The sequence below is a fragment of the Patella vulgata genome, chromosome 9 (genome assembly GCF_932274485.2).
Source record: "Patella vulgata chromosome 9, xgPatVulg1.2, whole genome shotgun sequence".
In the NCBI taxonomy this organism is placed as follows: Eukaryota; Metazoa; Mollusca; class Gastropoda; family Patellidae; genus Patella; species Patella vulgata.
Genome location: NC_065887.2, coordinates 30,844,843 through 30,862,424, shown reverse-complemented (window position 1 = coordinate 30,862,424; position 17,582 = coordinate 30,844,843). Strand labels below are relative to the sequence as shown.

General features: G+C 33.9%; 1 protein-coding gene across 1 annotated transcript in view; it reads left to right on the top strand.

Annotated features, from left to right (window-relative positions):
- The window catches only part of LOC126832646 (myosin-IIIb), a 59,941-nt gene that overhangs the window by 18,288 nt on the left and 24,071 nt on the right, over positions 1-17,582 (top strand). The window contains exons 8-18 of the mRNA XM_056103204.1: positions 6,005-6,070; positions 6,846-6,939; positions 9,436-9,591; positions 9,987-10,103; positions 10,565-10,669; positions 11,291-11,374; positions 13,121-13,271; positions 13,779-13,830; positions 16,126-16,224; positions 16,476-16,587; positions 17,059-17,182. Of these exons, the coding sequence (XP_055959179.1) occupies positions 6,005-6,070; positions 6,846-6,939; positions 9,436-9,591; positions 9,987-10,103; positions 10,565-10,669; positions 11,291-11,374; positions 13,121-13,271; positions 13,779-13,830; positions 16,126-16,224; positions 16,476-16,587; positions 17,059-17,182 (1,160 nt within the window). The remainder of the gene's footprint in view (positions 1-6,004; positions 6,071-6,845; positions 6,940-9,435; positions 9,592-9,986; positions 10,104-10,564; positions 10,670-11,290; positions 11,375-13,120; positions 13,272-13,778; positions 13,831-16,125; positions 16,225-16,475; positions 16,588-17,058; positions 17,183-17,582) is intronic.

Here is a 17,582-nt window from a genome sequence, read left to right as displayed (position 1 = left end):
TTTACATGTATATACTGTAATGCGATTTCTGGGAAAATAAGATGAGCCCCACCCAAACAATACGTATTGATTAATTTAAAGATACCAAGATAAATACACCAGCCTAGTAAATAAGATTCTTTGTTGAGGTATGATTATCATGAAAAATGTGTTAGCAATGTGAACTCCTTGAATGATAGGTGATATCAGGTGTTCTAGAAATTTAGCATATCCTGCCTCTTGCATGACATCCATCAGTAATTGTTATGGCTTACTGGAATGATGGATTGGATCTGATCTGGATTTCAGAAGCTAAAAGTTACCGAGGGTTTATGATAATCTTGTGGTCCAAGGTCACCAGCAGAGCGTCTGTACTGCCTGGTTCTGACAAGGACAGCTGTACTGCCTGGATCTGACAAGGACAGCTGTCGTTCTGATGGGACGGAAAACCGAGGTCCTGTGTACACATTGGTGTGCATGTAAAAGATCCCTTGACAGCTGGAATTCGATATAAGTGTAGGCCGTAGTGCCGCTGTCCGGGCAAAATTTCCCTCATAGCACACTGTATGGCATATGCCTGTCTTCATTAGCCCAGTTAGGAGCCGTTAAACCTCATTTCAATTCAATTCAAGTGATTGTTGCTAATCATTTTCCTTAAATGAACTAGAGCCCCAAGTGTCAATCGTGACAAAGGCAAAGGACCTGGGGTTCCTAGTTTTACCGTCTGGGCCATCAACTTTATAACTCACAAATATCGATTATCTCCATAAATGAACAATAAAGAATTCTAAAACCCTTAGAGAACTACACTTTTTGTTATCTCCAGATGCTTTAGCTTAAAATCAAGTTCTCAGATATGCTTTTTCCAAAATTTAGAAAGTTGTCTCTTGTGGCATCAATAATTTCATCAATTTAGTGGTAAACAACTAATTGATTTTCAATAGAGAGCAGTGAAAAATGTTCTTTGTTTTAGTAGTGTGGGTGGTTTAAATGCCCCACTCTACGCATGGAGGGGTGGGGAAGGGGTACTATGTATGTATATCCCCGACAGTTTAAATAAAAGGTAGATAGTAATGATTCTGCCATTACATTACTGTTAGTAGTTCTAAATGTACACATGATATAAGCTACTTAGGTAAAAGTCAATGAAAGATGCTAGATGAAGCGAGTATGTACAAGACCACACCCTAGTATTTAATTGTTGTTGATACAGTGATTTATCGTTGATTGAATGGGTTGTACCAATATATGTATAATACACATGTTCTTTCTGTAATGAGCTGATAATTAGCTCTGATTGGTTCTATAGAAGTGTAGATTTCTGTAATGTACCACAGCACCTTATAGTTCGAATCAATACAAAGCATTGTCGTTAATGGCTAATGTGTATTACGAAGGACATTAATGGTTCTTTTAATCAGCCATCTAAATCAAGTAAGTGATTGTATAAAATTAGCTTTGGGGTAAATAGTTTTGTTTAGAACTGATATAAATTATGAATTATGATTATCAGAATAGACTTTAGGTATGCTTGAACTGTGGTGTTCTAGTTTTTTTTTCTCCATCGGGAGTTTTGTTACCAAAGCAGTTTTTCAAAGGACAAAAACTAAATAGTTTGTAGAATTTCAATTTTGGTAGTCTTATTTTATTAACTACATTTTTAAGTTTTTCTGCTTTCCAGAAATAGTTAAAAATATTTTGGATTGGATAAGTTGTTTTTTATGTAGAGTCATTATGTATTTGCAATAAGGTGTTTCTTATTGGATGGTAAAATGTCAGAAATTTGAACATTTTGAGTATGGACATTCAGGCGGTAAGATTTTATTTTACATCAGTGTGTACAGGAGCTTTATGATTGCAGGCATTTTGGAGGCTAGAATGTTGTCACCCTTAATTATTAAAAGATTCTGCTCAAAGAAAAATCAGTTCCTCTTCCATATAGTTTTGGGGTTTAAAAATAAAAATTATTAGCTACTGTCAAAAAGAGCAGGATTTCAGATTTAAATTCTAAAATTTGTTATTAATTCATTTTCTTAGTATATCATAGTTTGAATATGACTAATATTGATTGATTTATTCAATTTAGACCAATATATTTTGATTGTCTACCAGTATGTTTTGAAAGTCTATACATGTATTTGCTGTTATACTGCAATATTAGGCCTTTTAAATACCAAACTTTTGAACTTTGAACATGAATTCGGAGCCATTTCAGTATGATTATGAAAGCAAAATTAAGCTCTGTGTTCAACTTTCTTTTCTTTGTATTTTTATTGAAGCAATTTTTTTTCTATGGTTGATTTTTATCAGAGATTAAATGACATTGCCAGGAAACTGTAAATCACAGTGAGAATATAGTCGTCCATACAATCAATATTATTATGCATTAATTTTTAATATATTCTATTATAATATCTAGTTGAGATTTCTGTTTCGAAATCAAGCGAATCTGTGTTGAAATTTATAAAATTCAAGTGCTTGTTATTTAAAGATCCGTTTACAGTGTAGTGCTTAGAAATTTTTTTTTTTTTTTTTTTTCTTTTTCTTTACTACTTTAGGGTTGCTTGAAATAAGTTAGATTTAGAATTACTAATAAATTAAATAGAATGTTAATATATACATTTATTAGTAGCAGTGTTATTTATTTATTTCTATTTTTTTTTATAATCCGGTAATCATGTATGCAGATAGAGGTTGTTACCTGAATGTTGTGATGTATACTTGTCTGTATTAGTTGACCTATAAATAATTTGATCATTACCTGATTGATGATGTATTGATCTGTTTATGTTAAATGTTATTGTTAATTTTCTCACTGAATAACATGATTTATTATAATCTATGTTTGCTTATACACCGATCATTGAACCAAATTATTCTTAAAGGAGCAGTCTCATATTTCGTAGGTTACATCTTGTGCAAGTGAATGAAAGTTTTCAAAATAAATGCCAAATGTAACTCAAATGTTGAATCATTTGGAACACATAATTTTCTGTATTGTTTACTCGTAATGTATGACTAGTCAACAGGACTGTCTAACTTTAGACATGCTTTCCATACAGAATTATAGCAGATACTTTGACTTTTCACCAATTGAACATAAAAGTTGACCATTGGTATTCTAGTTGAATTGGGACTAGGTTATTAAACAGCAAAGCTGTTAAAAAAAACCCATGTAACAAACAGATGTACACAAATACAAAGACTATATGCAGTCCAAAAATTTCTTGGTATCATTAAGTTCTCACTTCATCATACCACACTAAGGACGGTGGCGGAACTAAATCTGGTGTACATCCGGATTTCAGTGCCCTTGCTCCTATCAATATAAATAGGACGTCAACTGATCAAATTAGTACAGTGTTCATCTGGATTTTTTCCGGCGTGGTTCCCCCTTGTCAGTGATGCAGGATGGAGGGCCTGACAAGGACAGCTGACTAGTCCTTCGGATGAGACGGAAAAAAAAGGTCCCGTGTATACATTGGAATGCACGTAAAAGATCCCTTGGCAGTTGGAAATCGATATAAGAGTAGGCGATAGTGCCGCTGCTCGGGCAAAATTTCCCTCATAGCACACTGTATGGCGTATGCCCGTCTTCATTAGCCCAGGTTAGGAGCAGAACAGTAGGACGTTAAACCACTAGATGCTCCTGTTCAGACATCAAACTAAATTTACATCACAAAACAAAATGTAGCAGTTGTCAGTTGAAAAGAATAAATTAGGAATAGAACTAAAATTTTCTTTCAACACACCAAATTTGACTGATGTACTAACATCACTATCATACTCTTTAAATAACATAGTGCTAGATTCTTTATAAACGTTTATCTGGATAGCTTTCATCATTATCAGTCGTTTGTTAGAGAATACAAATAGATTGTCAATCTTCTTTAATAACACTTCTCTAATTCATTAACTATGTGGGTTCTGTATATTGACCTTTCTCTTGAATCATTTCATTATAAACATTTAGATAGATTATACTATTACTAGGATAGAATTCCATGCTTTCTGATATTTAAAAAAATAAATCTATATACATGTAGGCATTGATGACCAAACAGAATTGTTTGTGTCCTGCTTAATTAAAATATAATTATTTAGCATTTCATTGATGATGAGTTTATGTGAGAATTGTTTTACTTGGCATTATTTCCTAGTTGTATAGAATATTGATGAGACGTGGATATTTGTCATTATTAAAATACGTAGTTTGATGACCTCAAAATAGTATAAAATAAAATCTGAAGTTGACTGTGCTAAGGCCATTATTATTATCTAGATAATATATAAGTACAGAAATTATTGTTGGCTGAGTTCAGTAAATATAGGATCATTGCTGTTGGTGTATTTTTGTGCTTACCCTTTCTGGAACACTAGTCACATGGCTCATCTTAGTGAGAGTAATGTCCTGCAGTGGGTTCAAGTTGCTAACAGTTTCATATTTTGTGATATGTTGTTTTGATATTTTGTGATATGTTGTTTGATATTTTGTTATGTTGTTTTGATATTTTGTGTTATGTTGTTTTTATTTAGTGTGGTGCACGGAACTGTGTGTATCCCACTAGAAACATCGATGCTGATTAGTTAATCAAATGTCTGATGTCATAGGGTCAAAAGCTGCTTGTATGACCTCCAACTACAACCGGTCAGCTCTTCATGTAGTGGAGTTCATCGAAAGTATAAAAAAAACGAAATGAAATACCTGTATAGATTTGTATTTTAATCAGATTGGATAAGTTATAGTTATGCATATCCTACATATATCAAAAATCTAAGTGATTTCATAAAAAAACCTGACAAAAACTGTGGATTATTGACATTTGGCAAAGCAATACTGACAAGGAGAAACTATAGCTTTCACTGGATAAACAGTTCAGACAAAAATACTCTTGTTGGTGATTAGTAAAAGATGTCAAAATAAACAAGAAAATGAGATCTATTTCATTGGATTTGTTAAACAGCTAAAATCAATAAGACTTTGTCAATAAAATTCTTCCATACAAAGTTTACTATTGTAATACAACTTGTATCTCAGTAATCTCACTGGTGTGATAATAACAAATCAGTTTTTTGATAATTGTAGTGTTAAAATAATTATGTGTGGATTATAGATAGTGTCAACGCAATTACTGCTGGTTTTATACTAGAAATACTCTATAGCAATAGCATGGCAGTTGATGAAATTGATTTGGTTTCGTGGGTTTGATATCAATCTCTATATTGAATTCTGGTTAATGTAAACATAGATTGTACATCATCAATATTTGATTATCCCCATTTATTAATTCACACACAAATTCATGGCGTTTTAACATGTGAAGAATGCATTGAGCACATATAATGCAAATACAGATTGCATAATCTATCATTTCAAATCTTGTTTCTGAAAAGGTCACATAATCATCTGATAGGACTTATTTTATTTATAAAAGTAAAAAATTCTACACCTGTTGGGGACCTCATCGACATATATGTGAATTATTCTATTAATAATATTTTAAGATTACAACCAAATTTTGGCTATAAAATACTATAATGGCTCTTATATAGCTGATTAACATTATGTAAAATAATCTTGAATATAAGATTCCTGCAGACTGGCAGTCTAGCGTAAATTGCCATTAGTGGAACAACCAAGTGTTAAACATTTGCATATCACTAAAGCTGATATATCTAGGGATTGACAAAGCATTTTGGATTGCTTGATTTCTAGATGAAAGGGAAATTTGATTCTGTTTGTTTCTGTTCAAAGATAAGGATATATGTATGCTCAAGTGTTTCATCTCTAATGTACATTTATGGTGATAAGTTAAAATTGTATGCTTTGTGAATAAATTGCATGGATAAAAATAATAAAATATTTTTCTTCATGTGCATGGTGATATATAGGTGAACAAGGTTATTTTTTGAAGATTAAATATCACCAAGTAGCTTGTTGTTTTTAAGGTTGTTTGTTTGTTTTTCAGTTACCAGTTATTCAAATACATTGTCTTTATGTTATGTTGCATTTTCTGTCTTCCAGAAATCCACCACCAACTGTAGCTAAACCTTCTGATTGGTCAGATGAGTTTTTAGATTTTATTAAAAGGTGGGTTATGATTTTTACACCAGTTCATAATTTTATTAATATGTCAAGCAGATTTTAAATATTTATTAGAAATGTCAGTTTATATTTCGGGAAAGAGGTTTTACATAGACTAAACTTGTTACCCAATCCCATTCTGATAAAATATCTTACCACAAAGACTTCAAACCAAGCTTCAATGGCTAAAGTTGTAATGTTGTTGTAAATCAGAAGTTCGGCCACCTATGCAAAGTTGTAAAAAATTCAACCTTTGTACATGATGAGCAGGGCCATCTGTATGGCGTTGATGTTTTTTTTCAAAGGTCTCCTGTGCAATAGACCAGGGGTGTCAAATTCATTTCGATTCAGGTGCCACATGAACTAAAATTTTACATCAAATGGACCGGAGATATACAAAACTATCAAGATAAAGAAAATTTTAGTGATATATTTGACTAAAATCGTTAGATATCGTTCTCTTGTTTTAAATACAACTTAGATGCCTATGACATACAGTGCAGAAATCAGAGTTTTACTGAAACCGGAAAACAATAATAAACGATTTCCACCGCTAGTTTCTAAGAATTATTGACATGCCAGTTTGTTGAGATTTGTTCCACGGTCGACATTTAAACCCTTGGCTGGTCAGATGTGGCCCGCAGGTCGCATGTTTGACACCCCCCTGCTATAGACCTTTGAATTAAAAATAGGTCATGGTAGTCCCACAATGATTTCGTTTGTAGTGAGATCTTATTCTTATATATATATTATTACTTTAGTAAAAATTATTTTGGTTCAGATGTTTAGTGAAAGATTTTGAACAGAGACCATTTACGGATGAACTTCTACAGCACCCTTTTATAAGACAAATTACAGACCAAGATATACCAAGTGTAAGTCAGTATTTTGTGAACCTTTTAAAAAAGGAAAGATCATTTTCATGGAGATTTTGCATTTAACTATGAGATTAGTCAGTTGGGGTAGGGCATTTCCTTGGTGTTTTGATAAGAGTTAACACAATTTGTCATTGATAAAGGTTATTCCATGGACAACTGAATTCATTTATTACCTATCTGCTTAAACTGATGGAGCCACGGTGGCTAAGTGGGTAAGATGCTGGCTCGCTAGCCTGGAGGACCTGTGCTTGACCCCTGCATTGGCCGAGAAAGTTCATCAGGATTTTCTGGCGTGGTTTCCCCTTGTCAGTGGTGCAGGACGGAGGGCGTGATACGGACAGCTGTCTTGTCATTCGGATGGGATGAAAACCGAGATCCCTTGGCAGTTGGAATTCGATAAAAGAGAAGGCCATAGTTGCCACTGCCCAAGGAAAAATTCCCCCCATAGCACACTGTATGGCATATGCCCGTCTTCATTAGCCCAGTCGGAGCAGAACAGTAGGACGTTAAACCCCATATCATTTCATTTTTGCTTAAACTGTTTTGATTTTTATTCATACATTATCTCTGGAGTTTGGACCTAAAATCCTACATGTAAAAAGATACCCACGTAATTAAATCCAAACTTGTCTAGTTATTTTAGAACACAATGACTTATAACCCTTGGTGGAAGTGGATGTAAAACTCCAGGAATGAACAAATGATTAGATACACTTTAAATCTTGCAATTTTGAATGTAACAGATGTTTTCATGATCACCTAAAGACATCACAGATCAATCTCCTCAAAACACAAACAAATCAGGACTATAAAAAATGGTTTTTAACAAGCTAGGTCAGAACAACCACATTTGTTTATTTTTGCCTTTGTGCTGACTTTCACTGTAAGTAAAGTTGGCATGGCCCCCATGGGTTGATGTCGATTTTCTTGTGTCTGTAAATATGTCAGCTGCATTATGTCTCACCTACACTTTCAGTCTAATCATTGCGTTTTTATACGCCCACATTGAAATGTGGTCGTATATTGTCGTCACCCCCGTCCGTCCGTCCGTCCATCGAGAGGCTAAAGTTAATATCCGATTGACTTTAAATTTATACACAGTGTTTAAGGTCATGAGACGAAGAAGCCTATTGATTTTCAGCGATTTCCGATAATTACTGCCAGAGTTATGGCCCTTGATCACTTCAAAAAATCTTGTGGACGCTCTAGAGGCTAAAGTTAATATCCGATTGACTTTAAATTTACACACAGTGTTTAAGGCCATGGGACAAAGAAGCCTATTGATTTTCAGCGATTTCCAATAATTACTGCCAGAGTTATGGCCCTTGATCACTTCAAAAAATCTTGTGGACGCTCTAGAGGCTAAAGTTAATATCCGATTGAATTTAAATGTATACACAGTGTTTAAGGTCATGAGACGAAGAAGCCTATTGATTTTCAGCGATTTCCGATAATTACTGCCAGAGTTATGGCCCTTGATCACTTCAAAAAATCTTGTGGACGCTCTAGAGACTAAAGTTAATACCCGATTTACTTTAAATTTATACACAGTGTTTAAGGTCATGAGACGAAGAAGCCTATTGGTTTTCAGCAATTTCTGGTAATTACTGCCAGAGTTATGGCCCTTGATCACTTCAAAAAATCTTGTGGACGATCTAGAGGCTAAAGTTAATATCCGATTTACTTTAGATTTATACACAGTGTTTAAGGTCATGAGACGAAGAAGCCTATTGATTTCCAGCGATTTCAGATAATTACTGCCAGAGTTCTGGTCCTTGATCACTTTCAAAAATCTTGTGGACGCTCTAGAAGCTAAAGTTAATATCCGATTGACTTTAAATTTATACACAGTGTTTAATGTCATGAGACGAAGAAGCCTATTGATTTTCAGCGATTTCCGATAATTACTGCCAGAGTTATGGCCCTTGATCCCTTTGAAAAATCTTGTGGACGCTCTAGAGGCTAAAGTTAATATCCAATTGACTTTAAATTTATACACAGTGTTTAAGGTCATGAGACGAAGAAGCCTATTGATTTTCAGCGATTTCCGATAATTACTGCAAGAGTTATGGCCCTTGATCACTTTGAAAAGTCTTCTGACGCTCTAGAGGCTAAAGTTATCATCCGATTGACTTCAGATTGATACACAGAGTTTAAGGTCTTGAGACGAACAAGTATATTGATTTTCAATGAATTTTTATGACTTGAACAACTAAATCCATGATGTTAAAAGTTTTCTATACTAAACATTAGCATGGGGCAGAACTTTATAAAAACCAAACAAATTCTAATGGTTTTCTGATAATTACTTAATTAGTTGTTACTCTTTATCAGATTTTAATGTATTATAAATGTTTAATTACCGAAAAAAGTAAAAATATGCGACAACTCTTGTTGACTCACCGGACGATTTAGCTGCTGTGGGCGTATGTTTCGTTGCCTGGCAACCTATCTTTTTATTTATTATTATCTTTTATTTCTATTTTGTTTTAGATTGAGGAGAAATTAGTTGCCATGACAACTAAGATGGAAAAAACAGTGACTGCACCTGATGTTACAACAAAACATGGACAGTTTAAATCGGGCCGAAAATCACGTAAAGATGTTTCTACATCTGAAGATCTGGCTAAAATGGAAAATTTGGATGAGGTGACGTGTTCCTTTATACTTTCGAGTTAATTGACTTTCAGACTTGAACCATGCATATTAATAATCACATCTTTTAAAATTTAACTCTTTATGATATCTACTAATTTTAAAATTCACTCATGGTGTCAAACATTGTTAATCAGCACATTTCTTTCCATAACAATTGTCGGAACTACAAAAGTTGTCCCCCTTTTCCAACTAATTGACTTATATATAGAAGTTTATGCTATCCCAGATAACTTAAATACATACATCTATGTGAAGTTATTTAATTGAGATAGAAAGTTCAAACTTCTGATTGTATTGTTACAGGATTTAATTGTATCACAGTTTTTGTTTGATATGTTATATAGTTGTGTATTTTTTAATATTTTTCTATGATTGTAATTTTACAGGAGTTGATTGTATCACAGTTATTAAATCGTTATATACAAGATATGATTTATACATATATTGGTGATATTCTACTGGCATTAAATCCATTTACACCTATGTCTATATATACAGAAGAGGTAGGTTAATCAATTACTGTTTCTATACGCAGGGCCCTCACATGCCTATGTGGCGCCCCTGGCCAAAAGTTTCAATGATCAAGACAACAATTACTGTTTGTAATAAATAATCGTAATTGATCATGAAGCTTAACATCATACAGTCAATATTAGATATATAAGACAAGAATTAGTAACTATATTAGTGAATTCCTATAAACAGCATTAAATGAAAAAAATTTAGAACCTTGAAATGTGATGTTCATGAGAAATCATTTAGTTACACAATCCTTTTGACAAAATAAAATTCAGACTATCACACACCCTTTTTTCATCAGAAAAGTAGAACCACAGACTCACATTTCATTACATTTGAAGTGTTTGGCCTGAAAATAATAACATATCAGAAACTGAAATTCTTATGAATTCCATTGATATCCCATTGAAGTTAATAATGAAGTTACTATGTATCTATATTTCAGTATACAAAAAAATATATAAACGCCAGTAAAGATGAAAATCCACCACATATATTTGCAGTAGCTGATCAATGTTATCAACTGATGATGCATAATAAAAATAACCAGGTACAATTCAATCTACAAGATATTCATACTTTAAAAATGTACATTTGGGGTTTTTTGGCATTTAGTTTTATGTGGAGTTATTGCCCCAGTAAATTAAACTTTGTCTACGCTCTACAAGTCAGAGTTTTTAGAGATTTGTTTTTTGAAACATGCTGAAATTGTTCTACTACTCATATTGTAAGGAGGAACTCTTTTAAAATTCAGAATCACTCATCGATTGATATATAGCAGATTTACTGCCATTTTTCTGGAACCTCGTCAACACTTTACAGGTTAAATTTTTTTCAAGATTTTTTCCAAGCTGGTTGGGATTGTTCTCAGCTAATTCTAAACGGAACCCTATTGAATTTCAAAGTTGTGCAATGATTTTACAAAGTGAATGCCCCCAATTGCCAAAACCTTGCTATGCCATACATATCAAATTTGTTTGATTGTTTGGCTTATTGTAACTCCGAAATGAATTAATTTTCAAACTAGCCCATAAATTTTATGTGTAGTCCCTCCACAATGAAAACTCTGAAATTGAAAATGGCTGTTGTTAAAATAGTTTATTAAGACATGGATCTAAGTATACACTGTCTTGAGCATAACTAATATACGTTTCTTCCATTGTATTTTCAGTGTATTGTTATAAGTGGAGAATCGGGTGCTGGTAAAACAGAAAGTGCTAATCTTTTAGTTCAACATTTAACTCAACTGGGAAAGGTATATTTAGAGTTGAACTAATTGAATAATTTAATGTTTTTATTAACTCTTTTTGAAGAGTGGGAATAAATTTTATTAAGTCAGGCAGTATAATAACTGCTTCAAAAGCTTTTTATGGATTGATCATCATATACTGCATATTCATTTGGTTGACTGATATGCACGTTTGCTAAATAAACAAATATTTATGGCCTAATCTTCAGAATAGATAGATTTACCCCACTCTAATCCGTAACATACTAGAATATATTTTAAAAATGTTAAATAGTATTTAGCATTGAACGTTGGGTTATGATTATTTACTACATGTATATCAGATTCAAGATAAGGAAGCAGGGAATTATCCATGTATTAATTTGTGATTTTCAGTAATTATTCAGCTTTATATATTGCTGTTTAAGGGGTTTAAAATCGAAAGGACAACTAGACCATGCATTAAAGCTTTAGATCAAGAAATTAAAGAGGCAAACTAGTGGCTATATTCTTCCATTTATATGTAACTATTCAGGGGTTGAATGAAATGTTTGTAAAATTTTACTTGTCTCAGGTAACAAGTAGAAATATTTTTTACTTGTCATTTGGTCATTTCAAGTTGTCACCATTGATTTTTGTTTTTAATTTAAAAAAATAACTTATTATATTTCAATTTCATTTGTAAGATGCTTACTTGTACAATCAGACTTAGTGTTCACTTTAACACATTTTGGCGGAGGTAATGAAACAAATGACAGACCGTTTTGTCACTCAAGAATCTTCACTATTCGACTCGTTTGTTGTTCTTCCGTTTCCGACCCATGGTGATATTATAATTTAACATAATATACAATTAGGCATGCTTGTATATTCCATGCCAAAAGAAACCACAGTAAATGGAATTCAACTATCAAAATATTTAGTTCTCTTCGGAAAGAATTGTCGGCCATATTTCTTTTAATTTTTTAAGACAAAACGAAACCTCAAATAAAAAATAATCGGCTTTATATAGATCATTGGCAATTATTAATCAACTATAATCATTAATCAAAGACAAATGATCAGTATAGTATTACTCAATGACACGATCCGGATTATCAGCTAGTTACTAAAAGTTATTAGTTGATGTATGTCGCCTGTTTGCCACGTGGTACTGGTTGTGATTGACATTTAAATTTCACGATAATTGTCAATCAAGGATAGATATATATATATACGATTAGAATTTTAAGATTTTTTTACCGCCAAGTATGCTAAAATCAAATTTTAATCACCACTTCCATTTTTTTTTTATCGCAAATCGCCACTTTGGCGACCGACAGCCTGAGCCCTGACTGCCATGGAGTTATGTAATATTGACTGTGATTGGGTGATTTAGAACGAACAGCCAATGACATTACGGCTTTCCTAGAACCAGTAGTGTTACCATTTTAATGCAAAGAAACCTTTTCCAGGCGTATAGAACGAACTGAAAATGACTATATAAGTTTCAGTCATGTTAATCGGGGACACGGACAGCTATGTCGCGTGCTGTTAAATACCATCTAATTTGTTTTAAAATGAAAGATTCCCCTTTTCCAACATTATTGGAATGGATAAATTAGACAGACATTTTTAACCAGAATTTATAGACATTACTTGGATTCGACAAGTAGACAAGTGTTATTTCGACCACTGCTATTAAATCAAAAAAATTAGAAGATACATAGTGTTGTGTCTGTCTGCATGTAGTCCTTTAACGTCACATTAATGACGTGTTAATTTATATTGTAGGCACCAAATCGTACATTAGAAGATAGAATACTACAGGTGAACCCATTAATGGAGGCATTTGGAAATGCTAAAACTGTGATAAATGATAATTCAAGTAGATTTGGAAAATATTTAGAGATGTTTTTTACATCTAGTGGTACCGTTGTTGGAGGTAATTATCTTTAGGATATTATTCCAAACATTATGTTGTCTTGTGACTAACTGTAAGAAACAGACAGAGAAACACTTAACTAAATTATTTTCCCCTTAATCGAAGGGAAATCTGCCCTCAATACCAAAATCATCTTAATATCTAAATATGTATGGAAAGACCACATTCAAGATTACAAAAAGAGGGGTCCGGGTGACTTAATTCTGTATGTGAATGTTACTAACAGCTTTGTATTCACTGTGCCATGTGGTTTTAGTGTCGGCACACAGTGTATTGTTTTGTTTCGGTGGGTGGTGCTGGTGGGAGGGGGCCTTTGTATTCTAATGTGTAAGCTATAGATCATCAATGCAAGTACTGGAGAGTTTGATCTGAAGCTTATGTAAGCTTACGACTAATTGGAATAAAATACACCATATATTGAGTGGGCATTAATCTCTATTTCTCTCTCTCTCTCCCATCCAGCATTAATTTTCAATCAATGTATAACTGTTGTTTAATTTATTTCAGCCAAGATAACCGAGTATCTTTTAGAGAAATCAAGAGTTATTAATCAAGCTAAGTAAGTTAAAGATACATTATGGGAGATGAGATAACGAGTTGGCAGTTCTCACTATAATATACTATTCAAAAAAAGTAGGGGATATTTGATTTTTAAGTGTTATTAAAGTCACCTAATGAAACTGACGAAGAAACAAATGACAAAATGAAATGAAGTTCACATTCATCGATTTATTCCAAATGATCGTTAGACTAAGTAAGGCACAGACTGACCATTATACGGGTAAAATGATACCCGGGGTCAAACAGCAAAGTTACCACAGCATCACAACCAAGTCAGTAACGGGTAAATCCTCCTCTGTTTGCCAAACAAGCATTGATCCGACGTGGCATACTCCTAATGAGACGTCTAAGGTCATTTTGGTCCAGATTGTCCCATTCCTGTTGCAACGCAGCAGCAAGTTCTTGGACATTGGCAGGACGTTGTTGACGTTGACGTAACCTCTGTCCAAGCATGTCCCAGACATGCTCGATGGGGGAGAGGTTGGGACTCAGTGCTGGCCAAGGTAATGTGGTGATGTTCTGTTGTTGGAGGTAACCTGTAACGATCCTGGCCCTGTGACATCTTGCGTTGTCATCCTGGAAGATGAAACGGCAGCCATGACGTCGTGCGAACGGAACAACATGGACTGCCAAGATGTTGTCCCGGTAGTACTGGCCTGTAACACGCCCTGCAACAACATGTAAAGCCGTTCTTCCAGCAACAGTGATGCCTCCCCACACCATAACAGAACCACCCCCAAATCGATCATGTCTGATGACGTTAACGTCTTGGAAGCGCTCGTTTCGACGACACCACACCCTCCTACGTCTGTCCAAAAAATCAACAGTGAACCTTGACTCATCTGAAAACATCACATTGCTCCAGCGTCGATTATCCCAGTGTTGACGATCCCTACACCAACGACGTCTTGCCTGAATGTGATGATCTCTCAAACAAGGGATCACGCGAGGACGTCGGGCGCGAAGGTGACCCCTATGCAGTCGATTCCGAATCGTCTGGCCACTCACTCTCACACCAGTGTCTGTTTGAAGACGAGCGCTGATCTGATTTGCTGTGATGACACGATTTCTCAAGGCCAAGGTACGGATAAATCGATCCTGGGCTTGAGTTGTCGCCCTTGGTCGACCTGAGCGTGGTCTGTCCTGTACAGATTGTGTATCACGGTATGTGGACCATAGCCTGCTTATGACAGACTGAGAAACATTCATCGTCCGCGCCACAACCGCCTGTGTTGTGCCGATCTGTAGCATGCCAAGGGCACGTAACCTTTCATTTTGGGTAAGCCGACGCATATCAAAATTTGTTTGCTGGTCACTAAAACAATTAAACTGATGTTTCCACCCTGGAATTCAATGCCACAATGACTGTAACATTCAAAGTCAGAGTCATGCAAATCTTGGGTTGGACCCCCATGATGATCCCAAGCATCACCTGCATTCCATGCGGTAGCTATAGGTGCGTTTAGGCGTCACATGTAACTGGAAATGTTTCTTCTGTTAGGTTCTATAGTGACTTTTTTCGTAGTCATTTGCATATTTTAGTATTATGCCCCCAAAATCAAATATCCCCTACTTTTTTTGAATAGTATAGTTAAAAACTACATAATGTAAAGGCAACTTGCTGAAAATTTCAGTCAAATTGATCCACTATGAGCCGAGAACCAAGCGGATGAAAGTTCCGCTTAGCCTCGATCATCATTACTGAAGTCGATAAGACAAAACTAATAGTCTTGATTATCCTTTTAATCGTTAATCACGAAGGAAAGTTTTGCAGCAAATCGGACTGCAATCCAACAAATATCGCAGGCAATCCTTGACATCGAGAGCTGATTATGGTCTGGATAAGTTAATTAATGTCTAATTAATAGTTTTTATAACATTTCAGGCCTAAAGAAAGACCTGCAATAGGCCGATTTTGCTCTTGCATAATGTATGTTTAAATATGTATAAAATATTTTCTTTAACAACCCCCCAAGAAAAAAACTTGATTTTCTGTATTGTTTTTTTTGTAACTTTAAAACAATGTATGATTTGACAGTAATTTACAAAGAACAGTATTTACAAGTTTCAAATTTTGCTCTTTACCAAATTCCATCACCTTTATAACCTTTACAATGTAACATCATTGCAATAGATAATAGGGTTTAACCTGAATTGGAAGCCACCATATATGGCTGACATTGAGTAACCAGTAGGTCACAAGTTCGATCCTTTGACACTTACAAGTTTTAGTTATTAGTTAGTGCAGGGGGACAGCCCAAACAACAAACGTATATATGATGTTATTTTTCAGGGGTGAACAGAATTTCCACATATTTTATTATATACATGATGGTCTGATATCTGGTGAAGGTAGTGACAATTATCATCTCAAATCTTCAACTAACTATAGGTAAGATATTAATTTATTTTGAACACCATTAACAGTAGTAGTCAGGTGGTTGGAACTCTTTACCATTGAGATTTATTAAGACTATTGGTGATCTTTCCTTGTTTCTTTTAAAATGTAAATTTACAAGGCACAAATGCGAATTATTTCTTTTTGTAAATAAAGCTTTCCAGTTCATTACTATGAAAAACAATAACATGGACAATTGATGTTTACAAATATATACATTATTTTTTTGTGTATATGTTATATAGATATATACAGGAATACAGTAGTAAAGATCCAGATATAGCCAGTTTATCTAGTAATAAAGTTAAATTTAAAGCAATACAACATTGTTTTAACATTATAGGATTTCAACAAGAGGTAAATTTATTTATTTACATAAGTTCTTTTTTATTTTAACAATTAAAGTTTTAAATTTAAAAAACTTTTTTTGATCTAGTAAACATTTATACTCTCAAGAGGGTACTCTCATTGTTTCACCACATAAAAAATACTTCACAACTGCAACACACAGCTATCCCTTGTATAGTATGGCGTGTAGCAGTGGATCATGTATAGTCCATTCCATGATCTTGAATCTCTGATTGGCTGTAACTTTTAAACATAATCGGTTAAAACCAATCATATTGCACACAGATATACACTTTCAAAACTTAATTTCTTTTATAAAATTTGAATTGTCATTTACAAGCTGGGAATAGAGACTATACCTTCTTGACTCAATGACAGATTTTATGATCTAAAGAAGACAGTTTACAGCACTCGGCTACCCAACCCCTTTAGCTTAATATTGTAAGATATGTAATTTATGTTTTGACTTGTATATTATAGGAAGTGCGGGCTGTATATAGTATATTATCTAGTATATTACATACAGGTAATATTACTTTTAATCATCAAGAATCACCTGGTGAAGATCAGTGTGTTATAAAGGATAAAGCATTAATTAATACAGGTACGTCCAAATACAGATCATTTATTTCTTACATACTTATCTGTTAGTAATTCATTATTGAGTATTAGTTAATACAGGTACATCTTTATACAGATCATTTTATTTCTTACAAACTTACCTTTTAGTAATTGACTATTAGGGTCATTTCATACTCTGTCCTTAAAGGGATCTTAGTGTCATAGATATCTTTTCTATGAAAAACTAAGATCCGCACTTGTACACAAAAGCATGGATATATATGAAAGAACGCCTGGCTATTGGAAACAAAAGAAAAGTATGTGAAAACACCAATGCCTGGTAAAATTTTTCTCTCCCACATTGCACATGTAACCATAAAAATAAGATTTACAGTAAGTTAGTCTCAAAATGATTGTATTTACAAAACATTAAACCCCAATAA